The 20,548-nt window shown below is 38.9% G+C and overlaps 1 protein-coding gene across 7 annotated transcripts in view; it reads right to left on the bottom strand.

The window, feature by feature from the left end:
• Positions 1–1,367: 1,367 nt before the first annotated feature.
• The window catches only part of tenm3 (teneurin transmembrane protein 3), a 106,622-nt gene continuing 87,441 nt past the window's right edge, over positions 1,368–20,548 (bottom strand). For 5 of the 7 annotated variants that reach the window (XM_077719976.1, XM_077719977.1, XM_077719979.1 and 2 more), the window contains 29 exons: positions 20,341–20,412; positions 20,076–20,253; positions 19,541–19,561; positions 18,353–18,477; positions 17,651–17,758; positions 17,300–17,454; positions 16,553–16,654; positions 16,265–16,438; positions 16,031–16,090; positions 15,675–15,837; positions 14,944–15,082; positions 14,769–14,874; positions 14,557–14,699; positions 13,797–13,975; positions 10,921–11,025; positions 10,358–10,488; positions 9,919–10,088; positions 9,333–9,459; positions 7,884–8,081; positions 7,575–7,634; positions 7,150–7,494; positions 6,410–6,654; positions 6,164–6,345; positions 5,683–5,885; positions 5,283–5,393; positions 5,063–5,205; positions 4,865–4,989; positions 4,622–4,752; positions 1,368–3,415 (listed from right to left, as the gene is read on the bottom strand). In XM_077719976.1, coding sequence (XP_077576102.1) covers positions 2,660–3,415; positions 4,622–4,752; positions 4,865–4,989; positions 5,063–5,205; positions 5,283–5,393; positions 5,683–5,885; positions 6,164–6,345; positions 6,410–6,654; positions 7,150–7,494; positions 7,575–7,634; positions 7,884–8,081; positions 9,333–9,459; positions 9,919–10,088; positions 10,358–10,488; positions 10,921–11,025; positions 13,797–13,975; positions 14,557–14,699; positions 14,769–14,874; positions 14,944–15,082; positions 15,675–15,837; positions 16,031–16,090; positions 16,265–16,438; positions 16,553–16,654; positions 17,300–17,454; positions 17,651–17,758; positions 18,353–18,477; positions 19,541–19,561; positions 20,076–20,253; positions 20,341–20,412 — 4,757 coding nt within the window. In that variant the 3' untranslated portion in view covers positions 1,368–2,659. The remainder of the gene's footprint in view (positions 3,416–4,621; positions 4,753–4,864; positions 4,990–5,062; positions 5,206–5,282; positions 5,394–5,682; positions 5,886–6,163; positions 6,346–6,409; positions 6,655–7,149; positions 7,495–7,574; positions 7,635–7,883; positions 8,082–9,332; positions 9,460–9,918; positions 10,089–10,357; positions 10,489–10,920; positions 11,026–13,796; positions 13,976–14,556; positions 14,700–14,768; positions 14,875–14,943; positions 15,083–15,674; positions 15,838–16,030; positions 16,091–16,264; positions 16,439–16,552; positions 16,655–17,299; positions 17,455–17,650; positions 17,759–18,352; positions 18,478–19,540; positions 19,562–20,075; positions 20,254–20,340; positions 20,413–20,548) is intronic. The other 2 variants (XM_077719978.1, XM_077719980.1) reach the window with 1 other exon arrangement.

The raw sequence follows: 20,548 nt of genomic DNA, 5'->3' as shown, positions 1-20,548 counted from the left end.
TAAGGCTTTTTCGTTAAAAAACGACAAAAAACGACATAGTATAGTAAGGCTTTTTTGTTAAAAAACGACATAGTATAGTAAGGCTTTTTTGTTAAAAAACAACATAGTATAGTAAGGCTTTTTTGTTAAAAAACGACATAGTATAGTAAGGCTTTTTCGTTAAAAAACGACAAAAAACGACATAGTATAGTAAGGCTTTTTTGTTAAAAAACGACAGTATAGTAAGGCTTTTTCGTTAAAAAACGACAAAAAACGACATAGTATAGTAAGGCTTTTTCGTTAAAAAACGACATAGTATAGTAAGGCTTTTTCGTTAAAAAACGACAAAAAACGACATAGTATAGTAAGGCTTTTTTGTTAAAAAACAACATAGTATAGTAAGGCTTTTTTGTTAAAAAACGACATAGTATAGTAAGGCTTTTTCGTTAAAAAACGACAAAAAACGACATAGTATAGTAAGGCTTTTTTGTTAAAAAACGACATAGTATAGTAAGGCTTTTTTGTTAAAAAACGACATAGTATAGTAAGGCTTTTTTGTTAAAAAACGACATAGTATAGTAAGGCTTTTTTGTTAAAAAACGACATAGTATAGTAAGGCTTTTTTGTTAAAAAACGACATAGTATAGTAAGGCTTTTTCGTTAAAAAACGACAAAAAACGACATAGTATAGTAAGGCTTTTTTGTTAAAAAACGACAAAAAACAACATAGTATAGTAAGGCTTTTTTGTTAAAAAACGACATAGTATAGTAAGGCTTTTTTGTTAAAAAACGACATAGTATAGTAAGGCTTTTTTGTTAAAAAACGACATAGTATAGTAAGGCTTTTTCATTAAAAAACGACAAAAAACGACATAGTATAGTAAGGCTTTTTTGTTAAAAAACGACATAGTATAGTAAGGCTTTTTTGTTAAAAAACGACATAGTATAGTAAGGCTTTTTTGTTAAAAAACGACATAGTATAGTAAGGCTTTTTCGTTAAAAAACGACAAAAAACGACAAAAAACGACATAGTATAGTAAGGCTTTTTCGTTAAAAAACGACATAGTATAGTAAGGCTTTTTCGTTAAAAAACGACATACTATAGTAAGGCTTTTTCGTTAAAAAACGACATAGTATAGTAAGGCTTTTTCGTTAAAAAACGACAAAAAACGACATAGTATAGTAAGGCTTTTTTGTTAACAAAACGCCAAAAAACGACATAGTATAGTAAGGCTTTTCGTTAAAAAACGACATAGTATAGTAAGGCTTTTTCGTTAAAAAACGACATAGTATAGTAAGGCTTTTTCGTTAAAAAACGACAAAAAACGACATAGTATAGTAAGGCTTTTTCGTTCAAAAATGACATAGTAATACAAGAATTAGGAACAGAAGGTTTCAAAGATTTTATTGTAGACTGTAGAAACACTGTACAGAAATTACTTTCTCTGAGACTAGTAATGTTTTACAGATAGAGGGCTTTTTTCACCCTTTAACAGAACTTTGATGAACCCGTAACACAACGACTGTTCACACTTGTTTGCAGGAAAGAACAATCCAATGGCCTATGAAGTATATGCTCTGCTAATTAGACACTTGTCCAAAAAACGATTGTCTTCCCAGACTCAGAAACAAAGGAGCATATACAAAAAACTCTCTAAAGGACTCACAGGCAATGGAAAAAAACAGATACAACGATGCGTCACGTGGTCACGGATGGCCATAAACTCTCCTTTGGAAAGAGAAACGAGCAAAAATGCGGCACCAAAGAACATGTCATCACTGGACAAGAACTCTTCCACCTTGGAAAGTCCCAGACTAGCCACTTGGACACTTTCTGTGCATTTGATTGAAATCCAGGACTTCGAAGTATTTCCATGGTGTACACGGAACAACTGCATCCATCCTGGAGGATAACTGTTTACTTAAGAAGTTTGAAATTTCCAATGTACTCAACAAAACTTTTGACAAGATCAATAACAAAGGAACCAAAAGCATTCAAGTCGGATTTTGCGAGGATTGAAATCTGTTTACAGAGTAGTGGTAAGTAATAATCCAGTATGTAAAGTCTTATTTTAATGATCCCTTCCTTCCCCTAGAAAATGCAGTACAATATTTCATTATAATACAAAAGAAAAATATTCCAACATGTCAACCTTCTTAGAAATCATTCTTTTTTTTCATTCACTTCTCTCCTGGAGAGAGTCCACAACAGTTCTCTTTGATTGCCCCTCAAAAAACAAAACCAGAGTCCTTTTAACAATGGTACCTTCTTCTATCCAGCAGGTCTTGGCTGAAGACCTGAGAAGTGGCGAAACATTGGATGGCGATTGAGTCCACATCCAACATTCCCCCCTTCCCTGAACCAGTCTTTACTTCCCAAGGGAATCCCAGCATTCAGGTATGCCCCGCCTTCCGGATGCCGCCGGCTGGGACGTGCATGCATACGCTGTTCCTTCAAAGGCGGTCCAAAGAAAAATGGGCAAAGGTCAATGGACGGGAGCAGTTCTCGTGTTTGGAACACCTTCCAAAAGTCCATTTCCAAAAACACAGAGTCCTACAGCATCTGGACCAGACTTGGGCAAGTACAAAGTCTTTGACAGCCATTTAATCCTTTTCCACATGTCTTTTTCAATCTTTTTTTTAGGGAGTCCACCAGAGTCCTGGAGCTGGGAGGCCCCCGTTACCTCTTCCCGATCTCACTCTGACGTAAGAACTGAATATTGTCGGCGCTGTCTGCCATTTCCGGGTACTGCTCCACGGACAGTACGTAGTATCCGTCGTAAGCCAAGACTTTACCGCCACTGAGAAGTTGTCTTTTCTCTCCCTCAGTCCATAGGCGGACTCCTTCCTCGCCATCCCGGACTCGGCGCTGTTCGCGGCTCCAGGCGCCGGCCAAGGCTCGCTGCCTGGCGTGTTCCAGAACCCTCGCCTTCTCCTCGTCTAAGGTGGTTCCGTAGCGTACGTGGAGCGCCAGGGCGCCGAACTGCAGTTCCACGTCGGCAAAGCGCCGAGTGCGGCCGTTCATGACGGTGGTGGACTGCGACACGGTCACGTTGACACCATTTTCCAGAGACTTACGGCCAGAGGTGAGTCGTAGGGCTCCCAGGTCGTTCTCGGGGAGGCTGGTTTTAATGAAGTAGTGGCTGTCTCGACCCTCCACCGTGAAGTGAAGATCCTCCAGGTAGAAGGCATTGTTCAGGACCGCCGCCACCTTGATGCAGTCCTCGTTGGCCACGTTGAGAGCGCTGGTCACCACACGGCCTTGGACCACTGCTAGCATCACTCCTTTGCCGATCAGAGACTTGACGGCGGCGAACCACAGCCATGGTTTGGAGTTGTCGGTGCGGCGGCGACTTGGCTGGATTTCGGGCATTCGTTCGAAGGACAAGAAGGCCTGAGACTGGCGAGTTACTTCCTGTTGGACACCTGAAATGGACTGCAAGAGACAAGATAAGGCATGTTAAGTGGCGTTGTAAAAATATTCATCTTACAAAGAACACTTAATGTGGAAAACAAATGTTCCAAGGTAAGAAGTTCTAGTTACGAAGGCTTCTATTTACAAAGTGTTCATCTTACAAGATCTTTCAATGGGAAAAATTGGTTCAAGGTAACAATTTGGACTTACAAATAGTATACTAAGCCCTAGGTGGCCTCCCATTGGCTAAAGGATCAGTACAAGTTAATCAAATACATTGAATAACAGTTGTCTTGCCAAAAGTTAAACCTTTGCTTCTAATAACTTTTAAAGGCATAATAAAACATGGTCTTTTGAGTTTGGGTGTGTTATTTACGTCTTTCCTACAGAATTGGTACGTGGCGTTTGTTTTTAAAGATTTTAGTTGGTTGTATAAGTACTTACATGTATACATACATGTATGTATACATAGATACATACACGTATGTATACATACATACATACATACATGTATGTATACATACATACATACATGTATGTATACATACATACATACATACATGTATGTATACATACATACATACATACATGTATGTATACATACATACATGTATGTATACATACATGTACATACATGTACACATACATGTATGTATGTATACATACATACATGTACACATACATGTATGTATGTATACATACATGTATGTATGTATACATACATGTATGTATGTATGTATACATACATGTATGTATCCATACATGTATGTATACATACATGCATGTATGTATACATACATGCATGTATGTATACATACATGCATGTATGTATACATACATGCATGTATGTATACATACATGCATGTATGTATTCATGTATGACCGTCTTCATGTATGTATCCATACATGCATGTATGTATACATTCATGCATGTATGTATACATACATGCATGTATGTATACATACATGCATGTATGTATCCATACATGCATGTATGGATACATACATACATGTATGTATGTATACATACATGTATGTATGTATACATACATGTATGTATGTATACATACATGTATGTATGTATACATACATGTATGTATGTATACATACATGTATGTATGTATACATACATGTATGTATGTATACATACATGTATGTATGTATGAATACATACAAACATACGTACAAACAAACATACAAACATGTATATATAAAGCGAGTACTTACGGGTAAGTCATCCCACAGCTGACTCTTTGTCATCTCCATGGACGGCTGCGTCAAGTCAAATTTGGGAATGGGGAATCCCGGGATGGCGTTGTGGAGATGGAAGCCGAACGTCACCAACCAGATGTTGATATCTTCACACGGAGCAGAAAAAATAAAGTTAGTCACATTGCAGCATTTGGCTACATCGAAATGAATAACCTAAAAGTCAGACAATACTTCAGATAGGGATTGATTGGAAAGTACCTGTCACGTATTCTTTGACTTGATGGATCTTGCTGATGGGATTGTTGCCCCGGAACATGTAGAGATTGAACGGCCGCGGGTCTTTGCCCACCCGGGTCCACGTGCCCACGTCCGGGGTGGTCCACCTGGGAGACGACAAATAACGCTTAAAATCGTTCTCGGGACCACGGAGTCGAGAACCAACCGGGTAAGACTGACCTCCCGGCGGGGACGTCGTAATCTCTGTCCCCGAAATGGAGCAATCGCGTCAGGGGATCGTAAAGTCCTCCGTGGAAGCCGATGACCAGCACAAAGTCGGGGTTGGAATCAAAGTAGATCTCGCCATACGCTGTGTACTGCACCTAAAAGTGATAAAAGGGCCTTTCAGTGATTTAGATAAAGAGAAGCGAGCTGCAAAATACTTGCAAATGTAAAATACCTGCTTAAGCAAAAGTCCATTGTTGCTGAAGACAGCCAATGGGGTGCCGGTGTTATCGCAGGCGATGTAAAACTCTTCTCCACTGCTGATTTCCATCGCAAAAACGTGACCCTGTGGAACAAAACGAAAAAAAAAAAGTTTTTAAATCTAAAAATAGAAATTTTGAACGAAAAGCAAGTTAGCATACAATTAATCTAGCATGGAGGTTTCTGGGATGTGGGAGGAAACTGGAGTTTTTGGAGAAAATTCATGCAAACTCCGACTTGGGATTCAAGCCTCGACCCCAGAACTGCAAGGCCAACACTCAAACCACTTCTCACTGGGCTCGCTATCATTTAGTTATAACAAAATATGTGGAGCTAAAATAAGCATCAGTGAAATATAAAAACAAAATGCTTACCTGCAAGTCGTAGTAAAAAGAAGTGATTTCGGAACTGGAGTGATTATAAACGTGCGTGATCCTGGTGGGGTAGTTCAAGTCGGCGTAGAAGAACTGCAAGTGTTGACCCAGACTGTTTCGGGCTGCTACACGGCGACCCAAACCGTCGTAGCGGTACTGGATGCTCCAACTGCCAGCTTTGCTGTACACCCGGACCAGAAGACCTGGGGGAGACAAACAGTCAAATTAAACAAAAAAATTAAAAAATTGGGTTAAAAAAAAACAATGTATTGGATTGGATAACTTTATTCATCCCGTATTTGGGAAATTTGGTTGGCACAGTAGCAAGAGAGTGAGAATACAGACACAGAAAAAGACATTTTAGACATACACCGGTCATAAGTTAATAAATAAATACATGAATAAAAATGTATATGTATATGTTTACGTATATGTATACGTATATGTATATGTATATGTTTGTCAAAAAGCCAGTTCTTACCTTTGGAGTTGTATTCAAATATTTCCGCTCCTCTTTGTCTCAGGAAGCCATCTTCGTCCATTTTGTACTGAACGTCTCCGAGACGAGTGATTCTGTCTCGGAGGTCGTAACGGAGAGGCGTCAAGCGACCGCTGTTCCCCGGGTTCAGCAGATGCAGGTTCCCGTTCAGGTCGTAATTGTACCTACAAAAAAAAGTTGTCTGGTTGGAACTTTTGCGTTGTAAAATAAATTTGAAAAAGACCTGACCTCCACATCATTTTTTCGTTGAGCGACACGGTCTGCAGCTGCCCGTCCACGTCGTACTCGTAGCCGTATTTGGTGGTGTTGGCGAAGGGTCCGATCTTGATCTCCCGCTTGGTGACTCGGCCCACGTTGTCGTACTGGATGGTGATCCAGTACATCAGAGAGCGGAAGATTTCGTACTGGATCTCCTTGATGCGGCCGTGCTGGTCAAAATGTTTGGTGTACGTCATCACCGCCGTGGAGATGATCTAAAAGGGGCGGGGACACCATGAATAACGTTTGCATTGACCCGAGTATAAGACGACCCCCTTTTTCACAACTCAAGTTTGAAAAAAGACTGCAATTCAATTTTTAAACACAAAATAATGACAGTATATTTGAAATAAATGATTCTAACAATATATTTTAGGGTTATTTTGCCTCATGAAAAAACTATATCACATTTCTATATATGAACATAAATATGTCAACTAATGCACAATCACATTTGTTAAAAAAATTGGCTTCTGGTTTTTGAAATGTCAATCAATTGTCTGTGAAAAATCAACAAAATTGCAATAAATATATTAATCGTCAAAGTGTCCCGCTTTAAAGGTATCTAGCGCTGTGAATGGGTTTTATTATTATTAATATTAATGTCTAGACCCCGAATGTAAGACGACAACACTTTTTAAGTCTTATTTCAATGCAAAAAACAAAGTCATTCAGGTCTTTGTTTGACCTTTCGTGACCTTTTTCCTCACCTGATTGATGTCGTAATAGATGACTCCGAACTTTCCAAACTGCTCCATTTTCCCCGATATGTCGTCAAACTGGTAAAGGTCGATGGGCAGCGGCGTCTCGTTGATGACGGCCTGCATGCTGGTGACCCGGAAGCTGTTGTCGTAAGTGTAGTCGAAGCGGGCGTTGACCATGCCGTCCTCGCTGAAACGGAAAATCTGCCGATCCACCAACGGGCCGATTTGCCGGTAACGGATGGAGCAGATGAAGCCCTCCGTCTGCAGGTTGACCGTCTTCAGGACGCCCGCCGTTTCGTCGTAAGTGAAGCTGACCCGGGTGGAATCGTACAGAATCTCTGCCAACTTGTTCTGAGATCAAAAAATGGATAAAAACGTCAGGACTGAAAATGGATCAACTTCAGCACCCCCGTACGTTCACCTGGACATACCTGTCTCCGATATTTGTACAATATACGGCGTCCAGTTCCAAGATGGGCCACTCTAAGGAGCTGATAGAGGAAAGAAAAAGTCATTTCAACATTTTGTTTAAAAAAAATAAAGAACAAAATGTGTCCTACATGCTTAAACTACCGTATTTTCACGACTATAAGGCGCACTTAAAAGTCTGAAATTTTCTTCATTTTCTCGTTTTTTTGCTTTTAAAATGATGGCAAATTTGGGTGGTATGCTTATATACTAAATAAGAAGCACTTACTAGGCTACACTTAAAGCTAATAGCGTAACTTTTTTGTCCACACCTGTCCATCCTCAGAGTAGTCCACGGTGACGGAGGCGTTGCTCTCGGGCGGAGTGTAGATATTGCGGTAGTAGCCCACCGATCGGATGGTCTGCATGGTGTGTCGAGCCACGCTGGGCATGGTCACGGCCGACAGGCGGTCTCCCGAGTCGTAATCGAAAATGTACTGGTGTTGGCTGTGCAGTAGTAACACCATCGACTGTTGGGAACACACACAAAAAACAACATTATTGAAGTTATGGACGCAGTTTTCCTACAAATTATTATTTTAAAAAGATAAAATAAAATGTATTATTTGTTTTTAATGGGCCCAGATGAATGGAAGTGAGTTTTGAGAGAGAATAAAAATAAAACAAGGCCAAGAGTACAGTAATCCCTCGATTATCACGTCCTCACTACTATATTTTTCCGCTATTAAAAATTAAGATATATATATTTTTTAAGTTCATAAAAATATTCAGGCTGTAACTCATAAGTGGAAGCCACTTTTTGGTACTAAGACTCAGCACTAAAGTTAAAAAATATATAAATATATATAATAGAGGCAATTTTTCAATTATCTGCTCTATATTAACTGCAATATTCAAGGCATTACTGTATATATAAAATATGATAAGAATCAATTTGGGCTAGGAGCCACATGTGGCTCGATAGCCACAGGTTCGCCTGTGCTAGCATCTATTCTGTTTTTATTTTGCGTAAATTTTTTAATGGCATAAATAACATTTTAGTGACATTGAAAAAAAATAGGTTGTCAGAATTTTGCAGGGGAGTTACTATCTTTTATTTGAATGTATTTTTTGATGTACCCTGCACCTCATTTGACATTTATGCCAGTCTTTTTTATTTTACTACAGGCGCAATATTCTGCCTTGTTAAATACTCGCAGAAACGACTCCTTCCCTCGGGTTTAGTTTCTGCTGAAACAAAAGCGTCTTAGCTGCCTTCTTTTAAATCTTAAGCGAACAAAAATGAGGAAAAAAAATTTAAAATTATTTGGACAACGTTGGCGGACCGGATTAGAAAGCCAAACGGGCCATATATGGCCCGCTGGCCATAGTTTTCCCACCATTGTACTAACCTAACGCGACTTTCCCACTTTGTTTCTCTTGGAAGACTTTTCTCAAGGGGACCGACTTCCGTTGGTCTTTCTTTTGTTTGTCGGCAAAATGAAAGGGATAACCTTGCCTTGTGTACTCAAGCAACAGAGAGACAATGTTTTTTTGGGGGGTGGACGTCCCCGTCTTTTTATCGTTTTATCGTGTCTCTGCAGACGTTGGAGTGTCTGTAGTTCACTGAAGAAGGAAAGATCTTTTTCCTCTTTGGTGGGACGGCTTTGCATAACACCGCAGTCGGACTTGATTTGAATATTAAAACAATGGCGTCTAGACCAAGACTGAGACGTGACCATCTTTGTTTTTTTCGCCTATGTTGAACATAAGTAAATTACCTTATCTAAATAAGTGTAGCTCCAAGTCTTTCCGTCAGCAAATAGTCGGGAAGTGATTCTTCCTTGGCTGTCGTACTCCCATTTTTCTGTAGTTGGACCCCTTTGCAAGCCAGTTACTTGCCCTGTACTGAATAAACACACAAAAAACCCAGTTAAAAATGTCGTCTTATACTCAGCTCAATTCAAATGAACTAGCACATTAAATCAAATTAATTAGCAAAAGTTGTAGAGGACTTTTTTTTCGATTAGGGCCATGGAAGTAGGGGTCATTTATTTATTCATTTTCTGAACTGCTTTATCCTCACAAGGGTGGCAAGGGGCGCAACAAGTGGACCAACTTGAATTCGAACCCAAATCCGCAGAACTGCGAGTCCGACATACTAAACACTTAACCGTCGGGCCGCCCGGAAGTAACGTTACCCAAAAAAAATTAAAATAAATAACACTTTGAGGAAGAGATTCGTAAGTAGAGGTAGCACTTTCATATAAAAAGTGATGTAATTAAATTGAGTCAACATCAGAAAGTAAAGCATTTTAAATTAAGCCAATGGAAGGATTTACCCCCCAAAAATGGATAGATTATTACCTGGAATAGGTGAGGTTAACGGCGAGGAGCTTGCTGCTGGGAACCCACAGGGTGGGATGGCCTTGCTGGTCGTAGATGATTTTCAGAAGGAACTTGCGGTGATCGTCGTAAATCTTCTCCGTCCGTAAATTGCGATCGTAATCCACGGACAGCAGGTTCCTCCCGTTTACCTTTGGGTTAAAAAAAAATGCACCAATTGTTCAAAACGGAACCGATTTTGCTCATTTTTAATTCATCTGCAAGGAACTGATATGACTTATTTGGACATATTTTGTAGCAAAACATCTTAGGCGTGTTTAGGCGGCCAAATTCTGCAAAAAGTCCAAAGTTTTGCTTCATTTGATACCTTAAGCAAATGATCCATAGCCTGCAATTGGCTGGTCAACAGATCCTAAAAACTAAACCTCAGTGGCTAAGTCAATTTATGATAATGACTCACTCTGAGCTTTCTCCCAAAGACGATAATTTTCCCTCTGGTTTGCTCCTTTCTGAATCTCCATTCCACCAAATTCTGGCCATTTTCTCCCGGAAGCGTCATGTTGCGTCGAGCCACGATGGGGTTGGCAGCACCTAGTTTTTGGTGGGCGGAGACAATGGTGCTCAGAATTCTTGGTTTTTAAAAAACTATAAAAGTCATTAAATTACTAAAAATCTATAAAAAAAAGAAAAAAATAGTCATCAAATAACTAAAAAACTATTAGAAAAGTCACTAAATAACAAAAAACTATAAAAAATTGTCATGAAATAACTAAAAAACTATTTAAAAGTCATTAAATAACTAAAAAACTATTTAAAAGTCATAAATAAGTATAAAACTATTTAAAAATGTAATTAAATAACTAAAAAACTATAAACATATAAAATAAAGTCATTAAACGTCAGATATTCAGTAGGTGCATGTCCCTTTAAATTTTCCAAGAATTTACAAACAGGCTTAAAAAAAAAAGTAAAAGTAAAAAACAGCAGCGTTTTTTCACAGTTTGTGGCGTGAAGTGGACCTACCGGCCAAAATATGAGGTTCCGTCTGATAATGCGTGTCCATCCCGTTGGCGTAGATGACCCGGAGAGAATGGTCATTACCCACTTGGTAGCTGTTCCGAAGTTGGTCTACGGAGGGGACAGAAAGACATGTGATTACCGCAAAGAAGACATGGATTTCTTTGGGGAGGGGTTGTTAAGACGACGTAAAAAAAAAAAATGATAAGCGGGTGAACAAAGAGAGGAGAGGAAAAAGGTTCAATTAATTTCTACAGCCTTATTTGAAGCCGCTAATGGAGCGCCGAGCAGGTATTAACATCCCGCTGCCTCTTTTAATTAGCTTTCCCTTGACCTCACACCGCTAATGACCACCACTCGATGTGTGCATGTGTGTGTACGGGTGAATTAAAACGAGGGGATATATATATTCCATCATCTGCAAGCAATGTATTGCAGATAACTGAAAAAAATGTTATGTATATTAATTTACATGTGTATGTAACTATATGTATATTTATTAATATGTATGTAGTACATATATACATATTTCAGCAAAGCATTTATTTATTAATGTATATATTAATTAATTTCTTAGTGTCGTTAGAGTATAGTATAGTTAGTGTTTTATTCATTAGTGTATTGGTTAATTTGTGTATTACTTTATTTGTGTATTTTTTTAATTTGTGTATTTATTTATTTGTGTATTTATATAAATGTGTGTATTTATTTATGTGTGTATTTATTTAGTAAAGTATTTACTTGTGTATTTATTTAGATATATTTATGTGTATATTTATGTATGTGTATTAATTTATTTGTGAATTTATTTATGAGCGATTTATGTCTAAAATGTCTTTTCTGTGTCTGTATTCTCACCCTGTTGCAACTATGACAATGACATTTCCTGAAGACAGGATATATAAAGTTATCTCAACTAATCTAATCTAAAACAACTGAAAAAAAAAGTTTCTTGACGACAGATTAAAAGCAACGCTTACTTTTTTGGCGCAAAAGCCGACCTCATCGGGGTTTGTAGGGAAAAAGATCAAATAGAAGTAGAGGAGATGGCGTTGAGGGCAATTTTGGGACCAAGAAAACTCATTTAAAAAGCCATGGATTTTCGCGGTAAACGTTGATTTGGAAAGGGAACGCCGGGTCATGTTTAAGAGCAAACTTTTCCAGACGGATTGGAAACGCTTTGGGAGCGACAACCAAAAGATTGGCCAGCTAGCAAAAGCGCCCGGGGCTCAATTCCGGGGTCGACTGAGGTCATTCCCAGCATACCATTTTCCTGTAAAATCTGACAAGACCAGATAACTTGCTTCAGATATTTTTTTTTCGCAAGGGAAGAACATTTCAATGAAATATTTACTTCTAAAATCCTCTCTTTGCTTGATACAAAATTTTGGGGAAAACTCTTGTTGACACATTTTCCGGAAAAGCTATGGAATATGTTCTTGTTTACAAAGCTCGGTGGGACTGGTTGCATCTCGACCGACCCCAGTCAGATCAAATACTAAATAATGTATACGTTTCTACGCGGAGGAACTCGGCTCGTCGATGCCGTTGAATAAGTTAGTGCGTTCCGATCGATGGCGCTACGCCGCGTTTGTTCGGGAACGGAATCGAACGCAAATTGTTGCTCGTGGAGCCCATTCGCTCAGATTTGACGTTCCTCAATTGTATCCGACTTGAATTGAATGCTCTTATAGTCATTATAATAAATTGTATAGTTAGATTTAAAGATTCGCTACAAAGTCCGCAAATATCAACAATGAAACGAACGTACATAATCAATAAATAACAATAAATGAGTAGTTGTTCAGTTTAACCTCACCGTCATACTATACCTGTATATTGTATTTTGATACAAAGTATCAAAGGTATTTCGATGTACCTGTATGTAATCAATAGTACACACTAACATTCATAAATATTAAGAAATACACATTTATACAAATACTTACTACCTATTGATTAGTTATTTGTCTGTTTTTTTGTTGATATTTTTGTTTTTATGCGTATATAAGCCGAACCCTCGATTCAGTCATCATTTATTTTGTCCGACAAAAGCGGCCTAAAGGCGAGTAAATACGGTCTATATACATATACATACATATATCTATATATATATATATATATATATATATATATATATATATATATATATATATATATATATATATATATATATATATAGATATATATATATATCTATTAATCTATCTATGTATATATCTATATCTATATACTAGACAGTAGATCAGCTAATGAAAATTTGCAATTAAAATATAACACATTTTGTTCCTCATTGAAAATGTTCATCATACAAAATGTATTAAAAAATGTAATGGAGTCCTAATTGACCTGGCTTTGATATGCTCCAGCAACCCCGTAACATGAGTGAATAAATGATATTTCACTTTTTCCTCATTTATCTTGGTGCGTGTCATAATAGATCACTTGAATAGAAGCCTCATAAATATTAAAAAGGCACTTGTCGCTCCAAAGCATTTAAGGCTTCATAGATCACAAGTCAAAATATAACTTTTAACAAATTGGAATGTTGCATAAGAGCCTCCTTAGAAAATACATAAAAAACCGCAACCATCAAGAAAATGTGAACGTACAGTTTGGTTTTTAATGAAGCTACAGTCGTACTTATTAACTTCTCGGTGTGCGTTTGCTTTTGACTGGCTTCTTTTACGGTGTACATTTTTTTAAAAAGTTGACCTTTTACTTTTTGTTTTTAAAGTATGATTCTTGTCTCAAAACCTACTAAGATTAATAATGTAAATTGATCCCCTAGCCCTAGAGGAGGCGCTATTTATGACTTTGAAACGAATATAGACGATGATTTAAAGGCTAATTAGCGAGGAAGGCCTCTCCATTCTACTTACCCTGAACCAGCGTGTAGGAGGAGTCTATGGATGACAGGTTAGTCGTTATGGAAACATCCTCGTCCTTCCCTGACGTCTCGATATCCACGGCAACGGCGCCCGATGACATGTCGCCGTGGAGATTGGTAACCACGCCGGTCGGGAAGGTGACGTTGGTCAGGCGACCCTCGCTGTCGTAGCTGGAAAAAAATCAACGGCTAACGTCAGTTTAGCGTCATCTGCCATTCACATGGTATGGAAGTGGGGGGGCGGAGCTTTAATCTTTAATATACCCAGCAAGAGGTTTATAACAAGTATGTACTGTATTTTCTGGACTATAAGTCGCACCAGCCAAATAAATGCATAATTAATAATGAAAAAAACATGTGTAATATGTACATTTATACTTAAACAAATCCCTACTACCTATTGATTATTTATTTGTCTGTTTGTTTTTGATAATTGTTGTTTTTATGTGCATATAAGCCGTACCCTCGATTCAGTCATCATTTTTGTCCAACAAAAGCGGCTAATATGCGAGTAAATATGGTCTGTACATGTACATATACATATAAATATATGTTGAAATGATCAACACATGCCCAGAGCGCCCTCTTGCTGTTCAGTGTGAAAATAGCATGGGAAATCATATAATAATGTGTTAATAATTCCACACATGAGTCGCACCCGTGGCCAAACTATGAAAAAAAAAACTGCGACTTATAACAGAAATGTATGGCGTTCTTGAAAATGTTTTTTTGTTCTTTATGAATCTACTCACTCATAAAATGTAGTCCAACCAATTTGGACGCTCTTGGTGGCCAGCAAGCCGCTGTTGCCATGGTAACTAAACAAGACCAACTCCTGACCCTGAGCCGTCAGAGACTTGAGTCCGCCGTTTGTTCCGATGGTCAGCCAGATGACCTAAAAAAAAAACATGGCGTCCTTTACGATCCGTCTGTTCGAGTCCTTGGTGTTTAGGTCTCGACGAACCTGATTGTCGGGGGTGACGGCGCGAACTGGCATCCGATTGGTATCCCTCCGGATGCGAAGGGTGTTGCCGCTGCTGTCCGTCACGGCCGTCAAATCCTCCTCGTTGCTATTGGAAAAAAATGGATTATTGGAGTTGTCGGGAGAGATTACAAATCTCATTATTACCCACACTGACCTGTAACTAAAATTGTATTTATAGTCTCCGGTGACCAGGGAGATTGTGAATTGGTGAGTTCCATTTAAGTCAAAGACGTAGAGTTCCTGGGAGGCCGGAGAAGCCACTTCCAAGAAACCAGGACCCGATGCCAAGGACCCTGAAATCACACAAACACACTTTTTCAATACGTACCGGTCAATAAATACGTTTTCCCCGTATTTTTTGATCATTTTAAATTGTGTATGCTGTATAACAACTTTTGTATGGGAAAATAACTAAGTGTTTTTTGGGAAACTAATCTGGTCTTGCCCATTTCGGCTCTAATTCCGGATCATCTCAGTCACTGATAGCGGACAAAAACTTATTCGTCGATTGCTAATGTTTTCATGCCTACGGTTCGCCTTTTCACTACAGTGGTACCCCGACATATGAGTGCCCTGACATACGAGCATTTTGAGATACGAGTAAAATTTCAAATATTTTGAAGGGAAGACAACAGCAAACAACCCTCGATAGGTTGCTTCTGAAAGTCAGGGTGGAGGCGGAGCCAATAGAGCCAACCTGGGTGAATGTATCAAATCAAATAAAAAAATTGAATTAAATTTAGTGTAAAGTTAGATAAAACTTATATTTGACTGTCTGCATCCAAATCCAAGTTCATTTAAATTTAAATTGATGTTATGTTACAAGCGCGTTGCCGTGCAAAAAGTCCTGCTGCCCCCTTCTGGCCACCCGTCAAAAGGACATACCCGTAAGTGGTTGGCTGCGGCGAATGGCTCGAATTCGGATGTTCCCGAGATCGGCCACGTACAGGGTCCCGTCCGGAGACACCACCAAAGAAGAAGGACAGTTGAGTCTGGCGTCTTTAGCGTAACCGTCTCCCGTTTGGTAACAGTCGCAGTTGGCGTCATTCTGCAAAAAAAACGGGAAATGAAACGAAATGAACTTGACATTTCGTCCGATTGGACCTGGCCAGTGCGTGATTGGCGCTGCCAATTTGACACCAATCACTCTATTTTCAGGCACTCTAAAAATACTCCCAAGAACATTGCACTTAGTTCCCTTCAAAAAGCCATTATATAAAAATAAAAGCGTTTTAAAGTACCTTGCAGTCGCATTCAGATGGCGTCCCGGCCAGGTAAGTCATTTCTCCATCGGTTGACACCTGGGAACAACACGTTACATGGTGTGGGTATTTCAGTGTGTGTGGAGGAAGTGAATCAAACGAATGAATCAACGGAATGAATCATCTCTCAGGTAAAGCTGAAAATGATTTTTTTTGCCCTTTTCCCCATGTGCCTTTTTTTCTGACAAACAGCCACTAAATACGAGCGATTACCTGTCGAATGCGATGGATTTTTTTCTCGTCCGTCTCGGTGATGTAGAGAATGCCGTTGTAGGACAGAGTAATGGCCGTGGCTCCTTCCAACATGGTCTGAACGGCTCTCTTCCCCATGGTGTATTCGATCCCGGGTACTTGGCAGTGCATGGGTCGGCCCGCCACGATGCGAACCTGAGCCAGAACACAATTACTTAGTCACGTTTATCGAACAAATTGGTGTCTGTGTTTCGGATTTAGTGGACTGGCCAAAAGGGGAGATGATTAAATTATGATGAGGGTGGGTACCTCTCGATTTTCAGTGATCTGCAGCACAATGTTGTTGTCCAAAACGTAGATGGAGTTGTCCATGGGACTGATGGCCAGGTCTGTGGGCCATTCCAGACGGACCTAGACGGACAACGACAAGTTCATGTCAGACAAACTATGCTTTGGAGACATTTTCTAGCGGTGTTTAGAGAGTAATTGTTAAGGTAGTGGTAGCAACAAAATAAATGGTGGCCTACTAGGTGCGCTATATAACTCCCCAATCTATGTAAATGTAGGTACATGTATATTTATATATATGTATGTATATGTATATATATTTCAGCAACATGCGTATTTATTTATACATGGATTAATTCATAAATCTATTAGTTTATTAATGTATTTGTGTATTTGTTTGTGTATTTATTTATTTGTGGATTTGTGTATTCATGTGTATTTATTCATGTGTTTGTATTTATGTCTATTCATTTATTTGTGTATTCGTGTATTCATGTATTTGTGTACTTGTGTATTTATTTGTGTGTGTACTTATTTATTAGTGTATGTATTTATTTGTGCATGTATTTATTTGTGTATGTATCAATTTGTGTATGTATTTATATGTGTATTTATTTATTTGTGTATGTCTAGGATGTCTTTCTGTGTCTGTATTTTCACTCTCTTGCTACTATGACAATAAAATTTCCCAAATACGGGATGAATAAAGTTATCTCATCTAATCTAATGTAAATCAACTGAAAGGTTGCTAGTTTCCACACTGCTCACCTGTCTTATATGCATGCTGTTATCGCAGGTGAGCGGGCGAGCCGAGGTCAAATCATTGCTTCCCAGCACCGTGGAAATGATTCCGTTGCGGTCCACTTTTCGAATCATCGTCCCGTCCACAAAGTAGATCAAACCATTTTTGTCCACTGCGATGCCTGCACAGAATCCCCCAAAAAAAAATACATGATCAAAACTCTGAAAATAAAGTAGAGAGGACATAAAAGTGGCTGCCTTAGGATGCAAAATACATGGAAATGGGAAAAGTGAATTTCCTGTGAACAAGCCACAATTATAGAAAAGACCTTTAAGAAAAAGACAGACCGTATAAATACAAAAAAAAAAGGCAGCTACCTTTAGGTCCCAAGAGCTGCGCTTCCGTAGCTTTCCTTCCATCGCCGCAGCGTGCTTCATCAAACGGCGGACATTGTTCGCCAGTCCCGGCGACAACCTCCCCGTTACCTTGACAAACACATGACAGCGTCCATCTGTTAAGCATGGCGGGGGACTAAAACGCTCGCCAGCTGACTTTTGGCAGATGACACCCCGACCCTATCCGTTCAAAATGTCACAGTCGTGCTCAGCGCTTCACCAACTGGCAGCTGAAATCTCATTTTTCGGAAAAAAAATGAATATACTCAGAATGACGCGGTGGACGAGTGGTTAGCGCGTTGGCCTCGCAGTTCTGGGGTCGTACGTTCGATACCAGGTGGGTCCTCAAAGGTGGAGTTTGCATGTTTGGGCACCCCAGTTTCCTCCCATATCCCAAAAACATGCTAAGCTAACTGGTTAAACAGTCTAAATTGCCCCTATTAAAATTGATATGATGATAGATGTATATTAAATATCCTGATTTTCCCCCTTTTAAATCAATCATTGTCATTTTTTAATCATTTTTTTCTGTTTTTAGTTCAAAATCTTTTTGTAAAATCAAAATATATATTTCAAAAAAGCTCAAATATACATTGTTTTAGATCCGGCCCACATAAAATCTAGTTGACGTTAATACATTATAATATATAATGGTTTATAGTGTAAAATGCAATTGGGACTTACTGATGAGGTCACGGGCACCACTGAGGTTCTTGGGTCGGTAGATGCGACGTGAGTTGGTGTCTGATACGTAAAGCTGTCCCGTCACGGGATCGGTAGCCATGAAATAGCGATGAGCGGGGTTGTTGCTAAAAATGGAGGACAGAGAGAGGAGATTTAACGTAAACATTTGACTGAGGAATTTTCTTTCACTGTGTTATCTATGGTTATAGGCGTCCTCTGTCTAGTACTACTGCATTTTCTTATGGCATTTCCTGCATGTCAAGTCTAATTTATGCGCATATAAGCCGCACTCTGGATTCAGTATTTATTTTTTTAGCGATAAATATGGCGTATATGCCAGAAAATACGGTAATCGGTCATTTTCTAATACATGTATGCATATTGTTGATTTGTCTACATTGGTGTGCATAAAGATATTTTCTGAATATTGAGAAGATGAAGTGGAGCTAGCAGTGTAGCAGTGTAGCTGGCCCCCTTCATTGTGTGTTCTCCTCAGCTCTCGTTGCTTGGGGCAAGCGTTAAAGTGATGACGGTGCCATTCATCTGCGCTGACAACACCAAAAAAATAGCCTCCTTATCTGTAACACTTGTCAGGACTAGAAATTGACAAAAATTAAGACTGATGAGGACAAAGCAACGCTGGCGGACGGATGCTAAAGCCCAAACGTGTCGTGTTGTCGCCGTGTGCCTATGAAGATTAGGAGGATGTTTTTGGTTAAAAACATCGGGAGTTAGAGATAAGAACCTGTGGCTTGAGAGCTATACATGGTGCATATGGCCCTGAATGCACCACAACAGTGTAACAATGTCATCAAAAGAATTCAAAGACTTTTTGTATGTTAAATCTGGTTAAAAAAATGCACATTTTCATATATTTTTACTTAAATTCTGAGGATGGATAAAAAAAAATGATTTTTTTTAATGTCTCTCTCTATCAAAAGGATTTCCAAACATTAATTTGCATTACTGCATTGAATATTTTGGTATTTGCAATGAATTACAACAAAAATGACTGACTAAGAACAATTCCTGACATCAGATTATTATAATGGATGATTTGACTTTGTCATTAATAGATGGGAATTATAAAACTATTTGAGGAATGAATGCATGCAGGGAATGACTGGAAAGAAGGGGTGACGGAGTCACTTTTGTTAGTGGGGGAAAAAAAGGGTTAATCACTCTTACCTATGTCGGAAATCTTTGTTTCTTAATAAAGCGCAAGCAAAGAAAGAGAAGAAGAAAAGAGTTAGACGACAGTTAGTCAATGCTTAATGAGGTTTTCCTTTAGTGGAACACATTAGGAATTTGGAGCTGGCTAAAAAAGTGCAAAAAGTTGAATTTAAAGTGGACAGAAGACAGAAAACTGCAGTTTTGTTTTGCTCAGAAAGTGTTTGAAAACAGATGACAGAGCAGGTGAGTTAATTTGTGAGGTGATTGCTTGCTGGGGATGTTAGTACGCCAAAGGTGAGTGGCTCATTTGAAAAAGAGTCATTTAATGAGTTGAATCTTTCCACATGGCTGTGGAAAAGGGAAATGTTCAGCCAAGTTTGAAAGCTTACTTGGCAGAAAAAAACGGCTCATTGTGCCTTTGCGAATTGCACATTTTGACTGAGTCACAAATGTAATTATTTGACACTTTTTGTTTTGTTTTTGGGAGTCATATCTGGCTATTATTGACAAACAAAAATGATTCAATTATCCAATCAGAGCGTTTTCTTACCTAAGTTCCATGACACTGGTGACATTCCCAGAAGGGAAAATCCTCCTAATGTAGTTAAAGTCTCCGACGTAAACACTGCCGTCGGCGCCGCACGCCAACGCCAAGGGCGCCAACAACTTATTACCCTCTGCTTGCCCATTGCAGCTGGGGCAAGAGATGCTCCGGCGCCGTCCGTTTCCTGCACCAAAACGCCAGAAACGTGTTTTAAATGAATCTCAAAGGGCATAAAAAAAAGAGTGTGAATGCAATCCAATCAAATTCTTACCCATGATGCTACTGATGACAGGAGGTTGCTGGGAGACAAATATATTCTCACCGTTGCCTTTGTACAGAATACCTAAAGTCACAAAAACACCAAATATTAGTCAATATTATGAATACAGTACTTTTTGCATGGCAACGTGCTAGTAACATAACGAAGAAATTTAAATGAAATTGGATGACGATGCAGACATTCAAAAATAAGATTAATG

The sequence above is a fragment of the Stigmatopora nigra genome, chromosome 6 (genome assembly GCF_051989575.1).
Source record: "Stigmatopora nigra isolate UIUO_SnigA chromosome 6, RoL_Snig_1.1, whole genome shotgun sequence".
Lineage (NCBI taxonomy): Eukaryota > Metazoa > Chordata > Actinopteri > Syngnathiformes > Syngnathidae > Stigmatopora > Stigmatopora nigra.
Note: the sequence above shows the minus strand (reverse complement) of the source record. Positions and strands in the feature narration are given on the sequence as shown.